Source organism: Equus asinus, chromosome 1, assembly GCF_041296235.1.
Source record: "Equus asinus isolate D_3611 breed Donkey chromosome 1, EquAss-T2T_v2, whole genome shotgun sequence".
NCBI classification, from domain to species: Eukaryota; Metazoa; Chordata; class Mammalia; order Perissodactyla; family Equidae; genus Equus; species Equus asinus.
The window spans coordinates 98,040,817-98,058,486 of record NC_091790.1 but is presented as its reverse complement, the minus strand read 5'-3'; the positions used below and the strand labels follow the sequence as shown (position 1 = coordinate 98,058,486).

The following is a 17,670-nucleotide window of genomic DNA, read 5'->3' as shown; positions in this document are numbered from 1 at the left end:
ACTGCCCGTTGATTATGTACTGCATTCAAATAATAAATATTACTCAGTCTCTTAAAAAATAATTTATTTTTTGTTACAAAGCTGATTATAAAACTTTTACAAAATACTTAAGTTTACAAAGATTGAAATAAAACATCCAGAAATAATCAAGTTTAAATATTGCTGTATATTTTCCCAATCTTTTTTATCACACATATATTATTATTCTCCAAACTGGGATCAGACAATATATACTAATGTCTGACCTGCTTTTTAAAATTTATGTAAGTCATAAACATCTTGCCATATCAGTACATTTTTCCCTGTAACATTATTTGAGTATGAAATATGTGTCAAATCATAGATTATTTAAACAATCCCCTTTCAGGTTTTGTCAGTGTAATAGTACTAGAATATCTTTGATTATTCTCTTTTGTAAATTCCTATAAGCAGAAGTATTGGTTCAAAGGGTAAATGCTTTCCATTTATAATAAATACCAAACTGGACTCCTGAAAAGTGATGTATCAATTCACACTCCCACCAGCAGTGCCTGAGGGGCCTCATGTATTTCCCTAATTATCTCGGGGATTACTGGTCATAACAAGTGATTCTTACCTCCTGTTTCAAAGGCTGCACTGAGCAGAAGCTATAAAAACCCAGAGATGCTCAAGCTTCCTTTTAGACCCTCATTAGAATCCATATGTAAGGACAAAACTGCATCTCTTCGGGGGCCGGCCCCATGGCCCAGTGCTTAAGTCTGCACGCCTTGGGCGGCCCAGGGTTTCACTGGTTTGGCTCCTGGGCATGGATATGGCACAGCTCATCAAGCCATGTTGAGGCGGCGTCCCACACAGCACAACCAGAGGCACTCACAACTAGAACAGACAACTCTGTACTGGGTCTTTGGGGAGAAGGAAAAAAAAAAAAATTGGCAACAGATGTTAGCTCAGGTGCCAATCTTTAAAAAAAAAAATTGCAGCTCTTCACAATGATGCTCTGCTCATTTGGCAACGTCCACCATGAATGTTACTAAACACCTTCAGTGCCTGCAGCAGAGCCAAAATCCCAACCCAGGACTAATGCTGAGGCCACATTCCAGGTCCCCAACAGTGGGGTCCCCCATGGGACCATTGTGGTTAAGCAGTTCCCTGCAGGGAGGATGACAGGCACACAGATGTTAGTCATGAGCTGCTGGATCAGAGACTCTTAAAGATCCCTGTCCCGGCACAGGATGGTTCCAACACTTAGCTTCTGACGTGGCTCCCGAAGGAAGGCGGGCCTCAGCACAGCACCTGTGACAGTCCTCCACACAGCAGACTCTTGCACCACTACGGCCAGCAAAGTGTGTCTCCCAAACCCAGAAAGCTATTTTAAAAAGACCTCAACACTTTGAGATGCTGGTCGTGAAATAAGTTAATTCTTCAAATTATGTTCATTCCTCTAAATGGACTAAATTGCTATTTCTTAACCTAACAAAAACTTTGCCTTGGTATACTATTCGATAAAGCAGCGCTGTCCATTCCAGACATCTGTGGTTTCTAGTAGCCCCTCGGGCACCGGAGGAAAGATCCACCTGTGTGTGTTTGAGGCTCTCTGAGAGGCAGAGGCGGTCCTGCCGAGAGCAAGAAACAGACCCAGGCTCCTGACTCCTGAGGAAGGCCCCTTTGGCCACACCCACACAGAGAAAAATCTTGAACCATCCATACAGTCATCAAAATTAGGTATTACTTAAATAAACACTATACAGACCTGAGGGAAAGTACATCTGGTTTCAAGTTTTAAAAATTGCATGTAAACCTACTTTACTACAAGCAGATTTAAAACTAAGACACTCTTTCCAGATTCATAAAATGATTGGTGAATGCTAACTTTGAAAAGTAGGATTCGTTATTCTGGTCACTTAGCAGGAGAGCGTGGGAAAGAGTTATTGGTCAGAATTACCGATTCTAATCCCATCCCTGCCACTGGCTGTGTGGCCTGGGGCAGGTCACCTAACCTCCTCTGCCAAATAAAGAAGCCACACTGCAGAATCTCAGAATGGCTGAGGTGCTCTGATGTGCACAGGTCCTGCCCAGGAGTCTTTCTAAGGACCACCCAATAACAGAAAGCCAACATATGCATGTTAAAGTCTTGTGAAAAGAAAACCAAGGGCATTTTGTGTAATGCAGATGAAGACATATGTTCTTTACTATAAACTTACACTACAAAATAGTATTTTATTTTCATTATACATTAAAAAATCATCATTTAAATAATCAGAAGTAACCAATTTTCCAGATTGGTTAGTCACTAACAGACTTTCTTTAACAGAAATCTAAGTTTCATAAAACTGTTTTCAGGTATTGCTTCGACGTGCATCATGATTTTTAAATTTTATCATGGCAGCGGGAATTACTTTTCATATAAGCCAAAGAAAGGAGAGAGGCTTCAAAATTAAAATGACATTCTGATTTTATAGTGTTAGTTTAACAAAATATTATATCCCATCTGAACTAACAGTAAGCATCAGAAGAGTCATCCCAATGCACTGGTTTTACCAAATAGTAGGAAAAAGCCATAAAAGAATTTTTCAGTTTTGCTGATTTCTCATTTCTTCCTCTCATCCTAAGCAACTGCCTCATTTCTCAACTTTGTAACGTGACATTAAGACAATGTTTATGATGTCCACCTCCACAGGACATGAGAGATTCAATCATAACAGGAAATATGATGGAATATGCCCCAGGGAGAATGAGAAAGCAGATCCACTAGGACCCGAAACAACTGGGACATATAACAGGAATGTGGTCCCCTCACTGAACACAGATACTAACTGAGAAGTCTTGTTTGTTCCTCCTCTAAAGACATGGGTGTTCCCTCCAGAATGACAGACCCAACACACTGAGGAAGCAAGAAGTATAGGGATTACAATCTGGGACCAACACCAGCCTCAGGGAGATGCTGGGAGCTGGGTTGGCTGCGCCGAAGGGGGAGCTCTCGTCTTCGCCGAAGGGGGAGCTCTCGTCTTCAAGGGCATCACAATAAGGCTCCACAAGCTGCAGAGGACACCCCACGACGCTCTCAGCAACCAAGGTGGCAGAAGGGCTGTCCTTGTCTTATCAGGCTCCAAGGGACGGAGCCAGGTGAGGTAAGCACAGGGAAACCTAAGTTCTCAGGTCTGTGTCTGCAAAAACTGACTATCCACTACAATACACCGAGTTGGAGATAGGGCCTTGGGGAAAAAAGTGCTCAACAAACTTTTACAAATTTTGACTACTACATCAATTCTAAATACAGGAGGATTTTCACAACTTTAATAAGAAAGTGCTATTTCAAGTCTGGATAAATTCTTTCTTCTCTTTTCAATGTCTTAAAAGCAAAACAAAACAGACATGAGAACAATGAAGTAACATGAAGTAATATGTTTATCCAATATGTTTACATGTGTTTCATTAACTCAATTTTTAGTTAAAATATTATAGAGGGAAAAATAAGTAAAATGTGTAGGATTTGTGCTGTAAGGACACAGACAAGTGACTTAGAACACGTCACCCTCCTGCCTCTCCCGTCATGACCAAGGTCCCTGAGCTCCCAAATCCAGAAAGTGGTGCTATGACAACGCAGGGATGAAATACTGCAGGGAAACATCTTCATGCAGCAAATCAAAATGCACAATCTTGTTATTCACAATATCTAGGAAGAGAAGAAAACCCATGACTGTAAAGACCCCTTCCAGCACACACTCCACCCCAACATGTGAGACCAGCTGTTCCCCCTGGGCAACCATCAAAGGTGTCTTAATGGTGCTCTGTCCTCTCCCTGAGCACCGGGTTCTCCGGAGGCGAATGGTTTGTGGTCTCTGCTCTCCCCCATTACAGCTTAGTTCCTGCTGAATGACGGCCTTGCTCAGACGGGTTCAACCACAGCCAGTGGCGAGAGGAAGAGTGAAGCTGGGTGCCAAGCCTTTGGTGAAAAACCCACAAGGCAGACATCTTGGCAATCACATTTACTCAAATCAGCGTCCTTCCAGGAAAAAGCAGCTTCTCGCCGGTGAGTGACCTAAGTGTGCTGAGAAAAGCCTAGAACCCGGCTGTGCCGCAGAGAGCCCAGTCATGGGAGAATGGAAGGTGAGGACAGGACCACAGAGGACCAGCGGGAAGACAGACTCCCCAGGAGAGGCACTGGACACAGAGGCGGTAGGTGGAGTGAGGGTATCAGGGAGAGGACCCCAGAGGCGGAACACCTAGAGGATGCCACCCACAGAGACAGAAACGACGGGCAGAAAAGGAGGTTTGAGGGACTAACAAAAAGGTAGGAGAGATTCAATTTTTGCTATGTCACTATTTGCTGGTCCGCCTCTCTGCTACATTCGGGTACACCAAAGCCACCTTTCCCAGAGCACAGGTGGCTCAGTCGGCTGCCTCGCTGATAACAAACAACTCCTCTGTCTCCTGGCCACAATGTGCTCAAGGTCTGACACAGTGCAGCTGGGGCTGCAGCCCCCACGGTCCGTGATCCATGATGCAGACGGGAGGGTAGCCGACACTCTTGCTACTCAAACCGTGGCTGCCAGGCCCAAGAGCACAGCACCAGCAGGAGTCTGTTAGCAATGCAGAGCTGGGCATACGCACCTGCACTCAGCAAGATCCCCAGGGACTGCTATGCACGCTGGCGTTTTGAGAAGCCCTGTCTTAAATCTGTAAGGACCCTGCGCTGAAGCATGGCTCCCACCACTCGCAGCCATAGAAATGTGCCACAGTCCATGCCAACGTTTCTCAAGATGCAGCACGGGCAGACACTGGTACCTCCCCCTAAGAGTGCCCCGAACGCAGCCATTCCAGCTCCTCATTCCCTATCCCTGGCCCATTGTCCTCTGCACCACCTCCTCCTCTGCCCTATCCCCTATCTAATGCCTTTCCAAAGCAGTAAATGCCTTCCTATGGTATCTCCTCTCTGGTCTCCTCTGCTTCTCTGCGTGTCTCTCGTTCTAAAGGACTGTCATTCCTTGAAGAGCCCTAGAATTCTCTATTCCTTCTCCACAGAGTGCTGACGATCTGATGATTATTAGGTATACCTCTGGGCCACCCTTCTCAGCTCTGTCCACTGGTGGCTGAGAGTAGTCATATAAAAGGTGTCAAGGCCACGGCTCCCTTTCAGTTGCTGTGATCTTAGTAGCAGAGACAGACAGAGCCTTGAAAAATTCTTGCCAAGTGAGTCCCGCCTCATGTGCAGGCAATGAATGAAGGGTGCTAAGGAGGTGTGAGGCTGAGAAACACAGGCCAACCAGAATCAAGAGACTCGCTGAAAGCCAGGAGTGGAGAGGAAGCACAGACACTGAGATATGGGACAACTGTAGAAACTGCTCAGGCTTAGACACGGGGAGGCAACAAAGCATCATGCTGGGAACTTCAACCCAAGCCAAACGGCATGAGGGACTCCACGTGCATGAGGTTAGAGTACCATGGCAGGACCGGGACGTCAGCACCCATGCTCCCAAAGTTTCTTTCCAGGCACAGACCCACACAGGACGGCCAGTGAAGCAGCCCAGACCCGTCTGCCAGGCCCACACAGCTCCAGGCTGCCAGGAGCCAAGCGCCCGCAGCTGTTTCTTACTGCACCTCTAGGTACTTCTGAATCTGGGAAAACCCAAAACACCTGACTGCCCTAGAAACCTGGAGCCCATGTGACTGAGCTGTATTTTGCATTCGCAAGACTGTATACAATGGGTGAGGCTATGGCGGATTAAAATATATGAAAGCTGAAAAGCAAATGGAAATGCAAACTCACTGCATACGGCCTTTGTAGGATTTGCTTGTTGTCCAGCAAGAAACTGCAGGAGCTTCCTAATGTCTATGTGCACTTCAGCCATTTGTTCTGGGTTTCTAGCTTGGGAAGCATTTTCAGAGGCTAAAACGACAAGAACGACATTTTAAAATACAAAGTCTTCAGAAGTAATGGAACCCAGAGATAGCACAATGACCATTTACTTAAATAAATGATTTACACTACCACTGATTTCAGCAGCCTGGAGAAATACAGCAAGATGTAAATGTAGTCATTCATTAAGCCCTGACTCTAAAAATATCCTGCTAATTTCCAGGGAATCTCCATTTACAAGGACCTGAAATACGACCCAGTCTCTCCCTTTAGGTAAAAAAAAAATGTATCAATTAGTCCTCTCAAACATATTTAAAATATGAAATGCACAGAGCTAATGTAAGGCCTCTCTTCTAAAGGGGAATGAAAAGAAAACGTACTTTAATCTTCTGAGAAAGTATTAAAGGTAAGACCCTCTCTATATTTAATAAAATAAGCAAAACAAGCAACACCAAAATCAGTCATTGCACAACTTATCAAAGCCTTGATCATACAGACTGATTTTGCTGCAAGGGTACGCCCATCACTATAAAGTAAAAACCTTTCATATGCTATGCTAAAATGTGTCTGTAATAAGCAAACTGGTAGTAATAAATTTTAATTCTACAGTGGCAAGGGCCTATTACACCTGTTTTGGAACACGTGCACGTCTAAACCGGTTTTCACGTTATTAGCGAACACTCTTCCTGGTCCTTCACCTCGCTCCGGGCTCGAGCATCTCTCCAACTGCACTGCCCACCGCTGGGAGCTCTGAAGCACTCGATTCTAACCCCCTGAACTAATGCGGTCAATCACCCTATCGGCCACTGCTTACTGAACTGATTCTGTAGTCCCTTATCACCTTGTATGAGACAAAAATTTGATCACGTGAGAAAAGTTTGTATTTGCTAATCTAATTTTGTAAGTATTAAAGAGACCAATGTAGGAGAAAATAAGAAATGTGGTCTACCTTTCTGAGCACATTCCAGGTAAGAAACCAAAATCTTTAGTAGCAGAAACAGGAATTTAAGAGCTGAAAGGGCTCTTGGAGATTATTTAGCTGGTGCCCATTTTCACAGACCCTGAGCCAGTCCCTCAGCTGCTCAGCGGCAGGCACAGCTCCTTATGCCCAGGAGGCTAGTCTTCCACTGGCTGCACTGGCAGATCTCCAGTCTCAATTCTTGGTTCTCTCCCCAAGTGTGAAATACAGTCAACCAAATTTGAACCTTTTCTCATTAGAAACTTCAGTAAGGTGTGTCAGCTGAAACAATTTATCAAAAGCAAAACATAACCCACCAGAAAACTTACCTAATGGAGGATTTCCAAGATCTTTAAAATGAGTTGTAACACACACTAGTTCAGTTTCTATTTTCAAGTTCAATTCTCCATTTAGGTTTGCTTCAATAATCTGCAAATTGAGTATTTTACACAATCTTAAAAAAGAAAAGGAAAGCAAAAAAAGAAAACAATGGATATCACCTTCCACCAAACCAGGGACAAGGAAGTCCCACAAAACCCTACAATACTTCCAATGGCACCAAGACCCATGCAGCATCAGCAACAGAGAGAAGACAAGGCCTGGGAAACAGGAACTCAGAAATCTCCAAAAGTCTCCAAAGGAGAAGGGCCCCTCAGAGTGGAGAACTCAGCAGGGAGAGCTGAACACAGGTGGAGCTGGGGGAACTCTGTCTGCCAGGAGACTGACAAGGGGGCATCAGGGGAGACCTGGCCCCTGGGCTCCTGGGAAGAGCCAGAGGGAGCTAAGAGGAAATCTCGGGAGCAAAAGCCCCAGGTGAACAGGATGGGCACCTGGGGTTGAGACGGAGGGAGGGGGAAGAGGGCGAGGGCTCAGCCAGTCCTGGAGAGGCGGCTGTGGAAGAGACTCGGTGCTTTCACAGTCTGTGGTGACGACGGAATCAAGAACCCCAGAGTTATGAAGCCAGACTAGCCTGGTCCACTCCCACAGCTGAAACGAAAACTCCTCCTAAAAGGGGATTCCTAAAAGGACTGTGGTCAAACCCCAAACCAAGATATTTTGAAACGAGACAGAAATAACACTGGCCAAAGAGCACACTTGGAGACAAGAGAGCCACGCACAAAGCAGATGCAAAGTGTAACTCAGGATTCCAGAAGGAGCTGGAAGAAACTAAGAACAACGGAAGCTGCGAAAGGACAGGTAAGTCAGAGTTAGAGAAGCTCAAGAAATGAGATGACCAGCCTGCGTGCAGACCAGCCTGCATGAAGAACTGACAGAGCTCAGGAAATAAGTGGAAATACAAGGGAAAATGTCAGAAGCAGAAACTAAACTAGAAGGAAGACATGTGCACGCACACACCACAGCGAGCACAGGAAGAGAAAATGAGGTGGAGAGGCGAAAAACAACAATCACCAAACCGAATCAGAGAGAAAAAGGATCTGAAGGAAAACAACAGATAAGATAGTGAAGAAGAGCCCAGCGCAATAGGAGTTCCAGAAGAAAAGCACAGCACAGGAACACAATTCATGCTAACGACTATCCAGGAGCCTTCCGCACGGGGAGGAGACTTGGACAGACGTGGGGAAGGATACCACACATGGGGAAAATGAACCCGGAATGGCCAAACAACTGGATGCCAAAGGAAAGGGAAAAATCCCCCGGGGATCTATCAATGCCTCCTTCCCCCATGAATAAATCCAAGCCATTCACAAGTGAGACCGAATCAGAATGGAATCGTTCTCAGACAGCAACACTCCATACTGGAGACAATGGGGCACGGGGAAAGAAAGCGTGAGCCCAAGACTTCATGTCCAGCCATACTGACATGGTGAAGCCGTGAAAACGAACGAACCACTATTCCCATAAAGCCCTCTGGAGCAATCTGCTGGAGTATAGCTTTGGAAGACATGTGTGAGAGTTATCTTCCCCTGTGCAGCCAAAACCAAATGGTGGGAGTTGAGGGGGCAGAATAACATGTAATTATTATATGCTCTGACAAGGTAGACATTATGCAACTATTACAAAATGGGAGGGGGGAGAATGGAGAGAAAGTGGAAATTAGAATAAGCTCGCCGATTGCTTTAATTTTATAAATGGGCCAAACTGTTTGCTATAACTACAAATTTAATATAGCCATGAAGTCTCTAGAATTTCATGAGAACATAACCTTTTATTTAAAAAATAAACTCGGGGCTCAGCCTGGTGGCGTAGTGGTTAGGATTGCGCACTCCGCTTCAGCGGCCTGGAGTTTGCAAGTTCGGATGCAGACCTACACACCGCTCCTCAAGCCATGCTGTGGTGATGTCCCACATACAAAATAGAGGAAGACTGGCACAGATGCTGGCTCAGGGCCAATCTTCCTCACCAAAAATAAATGAATAAATAAAAATAAAACATAAACTCAGATACTAAAAAGTGAGATTTCCAAATTCAGAAAGATCTAGAGATGCTGTCAGGTCTCCAGCACTTCAACAAACTGCAGTGTCATGTCGCCAGTGCACTCTCTGTACTGACAGTACAACTGGCTTGCTGACTGATACCAGCCCCTCCCAACTCCACACCTCCCACACTCCCCAGGCTCTCTCCACCCCTCATATCTCCTCTAACAGCGTCCGCCTCCTACTCTGCTCTCCCTTGCCTGCGACTTCTCCACAGATCACAGAGGGGCCCTTTCTTTTCAAGCTCTGCGCTCCACTACCAACCCATGGGTTCTTTCAACTGGACAGAATCTAGAAATGAAGTTCAGGGAAAGATACCTATACTACTAACATGGTTTAAGATTTGGCTAATCTGCCAATGGCATACTACATTTCTCTTTTTAATGTTGGTATCTGCCCATTTCTAAAGCCTGGTAAATGTTTGGAAAGCCCATGCAGCAGTTTGCAATTCCCTTTTTGCTCAACTAGTAACACAGGCCTGCCACCCAGCCACTGGAGAGATAAAGGCAGTCGTCCCAATTGGTAGGAGCCAAGCCAAAGGTGCAGCAAGGAGACATGGGGGCTGGGAGACAGTGGAGGATGCCCTGCTCTGCACACTCTGCTGCAGCTAAGTCTGTCTATACTGAGCGAGGAGAACTGAAGATTCCTCATTCTTGTTCCTTAAAATTGGTGAACTGCATATTTCTCATTCTAGAAACAAAACCAAAAATTTTTTTAACTTGGGTGAGCTCTTATTTCTGAGGTTTTTGACATTAAATAGAAAAAGAGCCCCCCTAACTTACTTGCTATATAATCTACTAAATGTACCTTTGAATGGGAAGTATTCATTGTCAGCCTTATTCTTTCAAGACCCACAAATATACTGTTGTATTCCTAAGTCCACTCTCCTATAATCCAGAAACAATCCTTGACTGAAATAAAATATATACAACAATCCTTGTGAATATTCTGGACTGCTTACTGGGGCTCTGTAAAGTTAAACACAATGTATGCCCATGTGTCTCAAATGAGCACACATTCAATATCTACCTGTAAATTCTCGTTGCTTTTGAAAAACAGTGGTTTTATCTAAGTAAAGATTTATTCAAGAAAGCAGCCTGCGACTGTCCTAGACTGACTTCAGGCTTAAATGTTCTTATGTTTTCTTCAAATTCCTAAAAGTTTGATTCCTGAGCAATCAAACATCAGATTCCATCTCCCCTGACCGTACACAGTGTCTGGTACACGGCAGCATTCAATCAAAACTCACTGAAGGAATTAACAAACAACTAATTCTTGAAACCCTAGTCACTCATGTCTATTTTGTGATTGTTACCCAGAACATTACTCGCACTAACATCCTCTATTTCTTAAGAATCTGGATAAGATCTTACTTCTTTCAATGATTTCCTTAATGATAATTTTCTACCATTTATGGAATACTGACTAAACGTACTGGGCATCTAACATAGATTACCTCTCAATTTACAAAAGGAGCAAAGCCTCTGTGCTGGCTGCACTCTCCTCCCCACTTTGGGGAACACCCAGCACCAGGGCACACACAGCTGAGTGGGGTGGCTGGGAGTGACTCCAGGCTCTGAGGCTAACTTTCATCCCAGGCCCATGCAACAATGCTTACTACCTACTGAGTGGCAGTCCCACCGTGGGGGGCTGGAATGAAAGACGGTTAAGACAGAGTTTCCCTTTTCAAGAAGCAGGTAGTTCAGGAGGGGTTCCAAGACATTACCAGGTAATTTATCATGCAGCACGGAACAGAGTAGCTCAGTGGAGAAGGGTCTCATAGCCAGGGCGGTGGGGAGAAGGTCTGGGAGTTACGGAGTGTCTGTGTGGCTCCAAGGACTCACCTTGGCTACTACATCATGGTGCCTCTCACCCATACACCTGGATTCCCTTGTTTTACCCACCAGGCTGATCCTGTGACACTCTGAGGCAGTGTTTCTGAGACAATATTTAAGGTATAACATAGCACAGCTCTTATTACAAAGCACTGCTACCCAATGTGGTGCAAAGCCAGGCAGGGTCAGCATCTCTGAACCTGTCAGAAACTCAGTCTCCCGCCCAGCCCAGGGGGTTCCCATGCACGTTAGTATTTAAGAAGCAATTTCTTAAAACATGATGTAGATTCCCAGTGTCTGTGCTCACTTTTCCTGCTGCTACATGAGTCACACACACAGCCCACCCTCATCAGTCACATCTCATTAAAGGAAGTAAGGGAAAGAATGAGAGTCTCAACGAGGGTGGCTTGAGCATCTCCCACAGGATGGTGGATACTTTTAATGTGTTGAGTCCCACCCATTTTCCTTAATTCTCTGTAATCTTCAAACACAGCATTCTGGTTACCCAGGGAGATCTCATTATGCACTTGGCTACTCTAACTTTCTCTACATTTGATAACTTTCCATTTAGTATTCCAGATTGCAGTAGCCACTCTACAAAATTTTTATTTGTTTTTAAGCACTCCAGAGAGAAGAAAAATACCTCTGATGACTTTATCTATCTAAGCTACTTTGCTGACTCATTTCTATTGTACTGAAAGAACAAACAATTAGATCCTTGGATTAATTGCCCTGACTTTTCTCTCCTGGGCCTCTCTGAACCTCTCTGAAGGTCCTCACGCAATCCCCAGAGGAAGCGTTCAGGCTGACAACTGGATCAACATCAAGGCAGTCACAGGAGAATGCCAATGTCAGCAGAGCGCACACTGCTTCATGGGAAGCTGATTGTAAATTAAAATGAAATCCATAAAGATTAAGTTATGAAAGAAAATTAACTCTTAAGTGAGCACAACTGTGGAGACAAAACGGCCCATAAATATTTCCCAGGCTTCAGAAAACTGCTCTAATTCCAAAGATCTCTTGAAGCTAAACTTCATCCCAGGCCCATGCAACAACACTTACTACCTACCTACTGAGTGGCAGTCCCACCGTAGGGGGATGGAATGAAAGACGGTTAAGACAGAGTTTCCCTCTTCAAGAAGCGGGCAGTTCACGAGGGGTTCCAAGATATTACCAGGTAACTCATCATGCAACACTGAGCAAAGCAGCTCAGCGGAGGAGGGTCTCACAGCCAGGGCGGTGGGGAGGAGACCTGGCAGTTACGACAAACAGTGAGAATGGCTAAGTGCTTTCCAGGGGAAGATGGGAGAGAAGAAACTGAGTGTGAGTGGGAGAGACAGAACCTGGAAAGAACTGACGTCGTGGGGAAGGATCGAGTCCAGAAAGGTTCTGCAGGGAGGGTGTGGCTATGTGACAGGAGACAAGGCCTGGCAGATGGTGAAGATTGAATGTCTACACTTCATGAGGTGGACAGTGGTTTTTAAAAGACTCAAGGACATCATCAAATGCGTTTTTGAGGGGTGAGTGAAGAAAGAATTCAGGAGAACCCAAGCTGTGAATGAGGATTATCCATACAATTCACCGTCAGTCACATACTGTAGCATTTCATGACATTGGCAGACCTCCACAAAAGTAAAGAGAGAAATAAACGTGCCTGCCTACTTGGCATGAGAGCTGCTTAGAGTTAAGATGGGTGTGGTCTGGGGGATCTTTGTCCTGGGCTCGCTGAGACATTTGGCAAATAGAGAGGACACGCAACTCACGGCCACTATCAGTCATAAAAAAATACACATTAGCAGATAAAACGTGTAATCTTCTGTCCAAAACATAAGGAAAGAAAGCCGGAACTGTCAAACATATTCTTAAAATACTACAAATGTAAATTTAAGGGATCAAGGCAAATACAAAAGCTTTTCCCAGTGAAGGAGAGTTGGAAAGCACTAGAACAGGCTTCTAAGGGCATCTGTAAAACTGCAGACTCTCAACAACAGGCCAGGACCCCAGAGCAGGCCTCAGTGAGGGGACCCTGCACACCTGTGCGCACCACATGGCAGCATCCACACCTTGGGCAGGCAAGGTTTCCTCTCAGGACACACAGCTTAAACCAAATACTTCAAAGCTCTTTTCTAAAGAAATAACAACTTACAAGATGATTGCTGATGTTTTTCATTTTTTCCACAACGCTCTTCATGGTCTTCAAGACTGGTAAATAAATACTAACCTACACAACCAATGAGAAAAATCAGAAGTATTCAAAACATTAATATGGTCAAGTACTGACAGGCGCTTACTACCTATGTTTGGACTCTGTGTATGCTTAGAAGTTCCAGAATCCTATGTTTTTAAATTGTCTCAATAAATTTTTTTTTAAATATGAGATGAAAAACAATTTTACACTTTCACTAACTCATGCCTGCCTGTGGTTACCTCGGTGACAATGGCCGTGTGGGCATTCTCTGGTTCCAGGACTGCAGTCCTTCCGCTGAGATGCCCCCATATACCCTGAGGAGAATAAGACTCAAGCACCGGTGGGAGGCCTTCCTCTGAGGGATGCACACCCACTCAGGGGCCTTTCTCTCCTCTGAAGAGGCACTGTGAGAATGCCCTGCATCAGCACTCAGAGCAGGCTGTAACAGTGCTTGATATGATGCTGGCTTTATCCCAGGGTAGACGTCTTTTAGTAAAAGTCAAGGAAATATTCTATCCAGTATATTTTCATAATTTCTTCTTCAATAAATTACGAGCAAGAGGCAAAGGACCCTGTGGCATCATTTTTGTTTTCGGTGGCTCCAAGATTCCCGTAGTAGGACTAAAGCAGACTTTCCTCTTGGCTCTTACACACATCCCGGACATGGCTCCTTACAGGACGAGGAAAATCAAGGTCTGTGAGACCCAAACTGGTGCCTAAGGCCATCACTCCCGATAGAAATGACTATCGTCCAAAGTACTACTTTAGTTTTGCTGTATTTAAGCACTACTAGTAAGCAAGACACTCTCCTATCAGTAAAGAGTATGGTGTTTCTATGATATGCAGCACTGTTTTAAGATGTTTTATGTAAAGAGGAAAAGGCAAGTATACCAATTTTTTTCTGGAGTATCCTTTAAATATGAGTATCACTTTCTTTACACATACAATGGAACTGTCAAACAAAATATACTCTAAGATTGTAACTAAAACCAGAAAATTCAAATCACACCATTTAACATGTGATGAACAACAGAACTCCAGGCATCACTCACATCAGAGTCTGGGACTGTAGGTTCTTGCAAATCCTTCCATAATCTTCTAGGAATAACCTTTACGGGAATGTCGTGTGTCACGATGCGACTACTGCTCGACACAGATAACTGCCAAGGGAAGAATTAAAAAATATTTTTATAACATCAATATTAAAAGAAAACAGAACTGAAGGACAAAAAAAGTTGATATCAAATCTAAATGGGATGTTCTCAGTTCATTCATAAAAGTCCATTCAACAAATATATGGCATGCCTGTTCTGCGCTGGGTCCTTTTAGGAGCTGGGAAGCGTGATGAATAAGCCAAGGTCCTCAACATTTCAGTGGTACAAATGGATCAATAAGCAAGAAAACAAACACATGAAACTGAGCTACATACAATACACAAAATTGTGATGGCCTTGAGGAAAAGCAAACAGCAACCAGGTGAGCACGTGAGAGGGTCTTAGACTGGGAGGTCAGGAAAGGCTTCTCTGAGAGGTGACATTTCACATCGTACCAGAACAAGGAGGAGCAGGCAGGCACAGGAAGATGGGGACTAGAGGGACAGTGTCCCAGGCAAGGGGAATAGCACATGTGAAGTCATGAGGCAAAAGAAAACTTGCTATGTTGAAGGAACTTCAACACAGAAGAGACTATTCTGTGTGCACAGGACATTCAGCGTGCTGCATCTCCACAGTGCTGAAAGGATAAAACTATCTATATCTAGGTCCAGGGGCTTCTATGAGACTCATAATAAACCAAAGCATCCTGTACTCTTAGATAGAAAAGCATTATATGTGACTGTCATGCTTTTCCTTAAGCAATTGAAGAAACACACCAAACTTACATTGTGACATGAAATGCTATGATTAGCTCTAAGAACTGCCTGTCTGCAGAGTTATGAAGTTGTGAAGAAAAGCTGAGGACCCCTCTTCCACAGAGACCGTTAAACTGAACACAAGGCTCACACGTAAGATGGCTACAGTACACACAACACATACAGGAGGGGAGGCCAAGATGAGGGAAGGCCAGGGAGGAGGCAGTGCTGGCACTGAGCACTAAAAGAAGATAAGGCTTCAAACAGCGATAAGGAGAGAGATTCCCAGTGGAAGCCCCAGCATCACTCGAAGCCCCAGCATCACTCAAAGCCTGGGAGGTGGAAAAGAATGGGACACAGCCAGGGAACCACTCAGAGGGTAGTAGTTGGCAATTTGGCTTCAAGATAGACTGGGCCATAGGTGAAGGGCTTTGACGTTATGTTAAGAAACATGAACTTCAGTCTGTGAGCAGCGAGAGCCTGTGGGGGGTGTTCTGAGGAGAGCTGTGCATTAAGTTCCTCTGGGAGTAGTGTGGAAGACAGATATGCCACTCGAGAACAAGAGGTCAGGGAAAGGCCTTACAGTAGATGTGGAGGGGGGACACTCCAAAGGTGAAAATGGATAGAAACCATGATTTTTAACTAGGTGACAATACCCCTAAAAGAAACGGAGATGCTGGGATATGGAGATTGAGAAGAAAGATACAGAAGTATTACTGTGTAGGAAAAGACAGCAACCTGGTTGAATGTTATATGATCACAATGCCATTTAAATATGAGGAGGAACCGAATCCAATGGAAATTTTCATAAAATTTAATTTAAATAAAATAAATTTTAAGAAACTTTATATTAAACATTTTAAATAAAAATTTTAATAAAATTAAGTTAAATAAAATAAAATTTCATTCTGATAAAACCAATTAGCTTTCCACATACTGTTAAAAAGCCTAGGCTGATACCCACTTCTACGCCTTCAGGGAAGTTTCACAAACGCCCCCTCCTACTCACCAGCTCTATAGAGACTGTGAGACAGGGATAGTGTTTATTAGTCAGCTTTATTTTCAAGGCTCTGGCATTCTGGGCAGTTTTCAAGGCTCGAGATAAATTCTCCGATGTTAGCTCTAAATATATCTCATTGTTAGCTGCGGAGATACCTTCCATTTGAAATTCGCTGAAAAAGTTCTCCTAAAGGGAGAAAAAGCAGGGACATCAGCGTCCTTCCCAGCGCGTTCGGGAGAAGTCCGCAGGCCCCTGGGGAGCTTCGGCTCACCTGCTCCAGCTCACACCACATGCTCACCCCTCCACTGGCCAACTTGTCCGAGAGGATGAAATTCAGCTTATCGGGGCTGATGCGGAGAGTGCAGATTTTGGCAAGCTTGGCTATCATGTTACTGACTCCTACAGCAGGGGCACAAAGGAAGGATTTACTAAGAAGCACATCCAGTGTCCCCGGGGCCAACTTAGTTTGCAGAAGTAGTTCAACACGGTGCAACTTCCCGGTGGAAAGAGAACGGTTTACAGTGACATCCACTGGACAGCACTTTAATACCGCTGAAGTCATGTCAGCCTCCCAACAGCCCTGCGAGGGACGGGGCACACACCATCAGTGCTGGAACAAGGAAACCAAGGGAACCTAGTGGACGGACTCCCTCGTTCGCCACTCGCTTGTGGCCCACCGGGCGCTGTGGCACAGAGGCCAGCGCAAGGCTAGGCGCAGTCGGGCGAGGACCAAGGGGGCCGGACCGTGAGCGGGTGCCTGCGCCACATAACGGTGTCTCCTGGGCCAGCGGCCGGTTTAAGAAGCAAAGCCAGGAGATCCGAGTCAGGTTTCAGAACAACCCTCGGGACCTGCTCTCCGGCCCGCGAGTCGCCACCCGCGCCCACCCCATCCTCCGCGGCCCCGCGCCGCCCCGCCCCGAACGCCCCACCGCGCGCGCCGCCTCCTTTCGGTCCCCCCGCCCTTCCGTCCTCCTGTGCACCGCCCAGGGCCGCGCTCACGCGTGAAGTGGTTCAGACAGGCCGCGTCCACGATCTTGGCTCGAAACTTCATGACGGGACACGGGCCCGCTCGGGACCTCCGTTGGTGGCGGACTCGGCTCCCGCCCTAAGCGTCCCGCCGGAAACGCCTCGGCGCGCCCATTGGTTCCGCCCGGCTCAGCCCGGCCGGACACGTGGGCTGGGGTCACGCCCCGGGGGGAGGCGGAGTTACGGGTCACGCCCCGGGGGAGGCGGGATCCAAGGTCCCTTCCCTGTAGGAGGTGGTGTCCCTGGGTCATGCCCCAGGAGAGGTGAGGTCCCGGGTCACGTCCCTTGAGGAGGCGGGGCAGGGGGGCGGGGTCCCAGTATTACGCCCCAGGAGAAGCAGGGTCCCAGGTCACGCCACCCGAGGGAGAGTGGGTCCTCGGATCCCGCCCCAGGGGAAGCAGGGTGACAGTTCACGTGCCGAGAGGAGGCAGTGTCCCCGGATCACTGCCTAGGGGAGGCGAGGTCCCGGGTTACTCTTCGAGTCACGTCCCCGGGGTAGGTGGACTCCTCAGGCACGTCGCAGGGGAAGCGGGGGAGGGGTCC

At 46.0% G+C, this 17,670-nt stretch overlaps 1 protein-coding gene across 2 annotated transcripts; it reads right to left on the bottom strand.

Annotated features, from left to right (window-relative positions):
- Positions 1-48: 48 nt before the first annotated feature.
- Positions 49-17,258, bottom strand: HUS1 (HUS1 checkpoint clamp component). Of its 2 annotated transcripts, none has more exons than XM_014828392.3 (8): positions 17,101-17,258; positions 16,373-16,500; positions 16,111-16,287; positions 14,305-14,412; positions 13,211-13,285; positions 7,124-7,223; positions 5,747-5,866; positions 49-3,652 (listed from the first exon to the last, which is right to left on the bottom strand). In XM_014828392.3, the coding sequence occupies exons 1-8, from the start codon at positions 17,150-17,152 to the stop codon at positions 3,570-3,572; spliced, it is 843 nt and encodes a 280-aa protein (XP_014683878.1). In that variant the 5' UTR covers positions 17,153-17,258; the 3' UTR covers positions 49-3,569. The 2 variants fall into 2 exon arrangements, with proteins under 2 accessions (XP_014683878.1, XP_014683877.1); XM_014828391.3 differs by having other exon boundaries at positions 16,373-16,681; positions 17,101-17,218.
- Positions 17,259-17,670: the final 412 nt, after the last annotated feature.

Coding starts and splice junctions, on each gene's coding strand:
- HUS1 (XM_014828391.3), bottom strand. CDS start 16,663: ATGACTTCAGCGGTATTAAAGTGCTGTCCAGTGGATGTCACTGTAAAC. Junction 16,288..16,372: donor TGTGGTGTGAGCTGGAGCAG/GTGAGCCGAAGC, acceptor TTCTCCCTTTAG/GAGAACTTTTTCAGCGAATT. Junction 7,224..13,210: donor AAAACATCAGCAATCATCTT/GTAAGTTGTTAT, acceptor CTCAATTTGCAG/ATTATTGAAGCAAACCTAAA.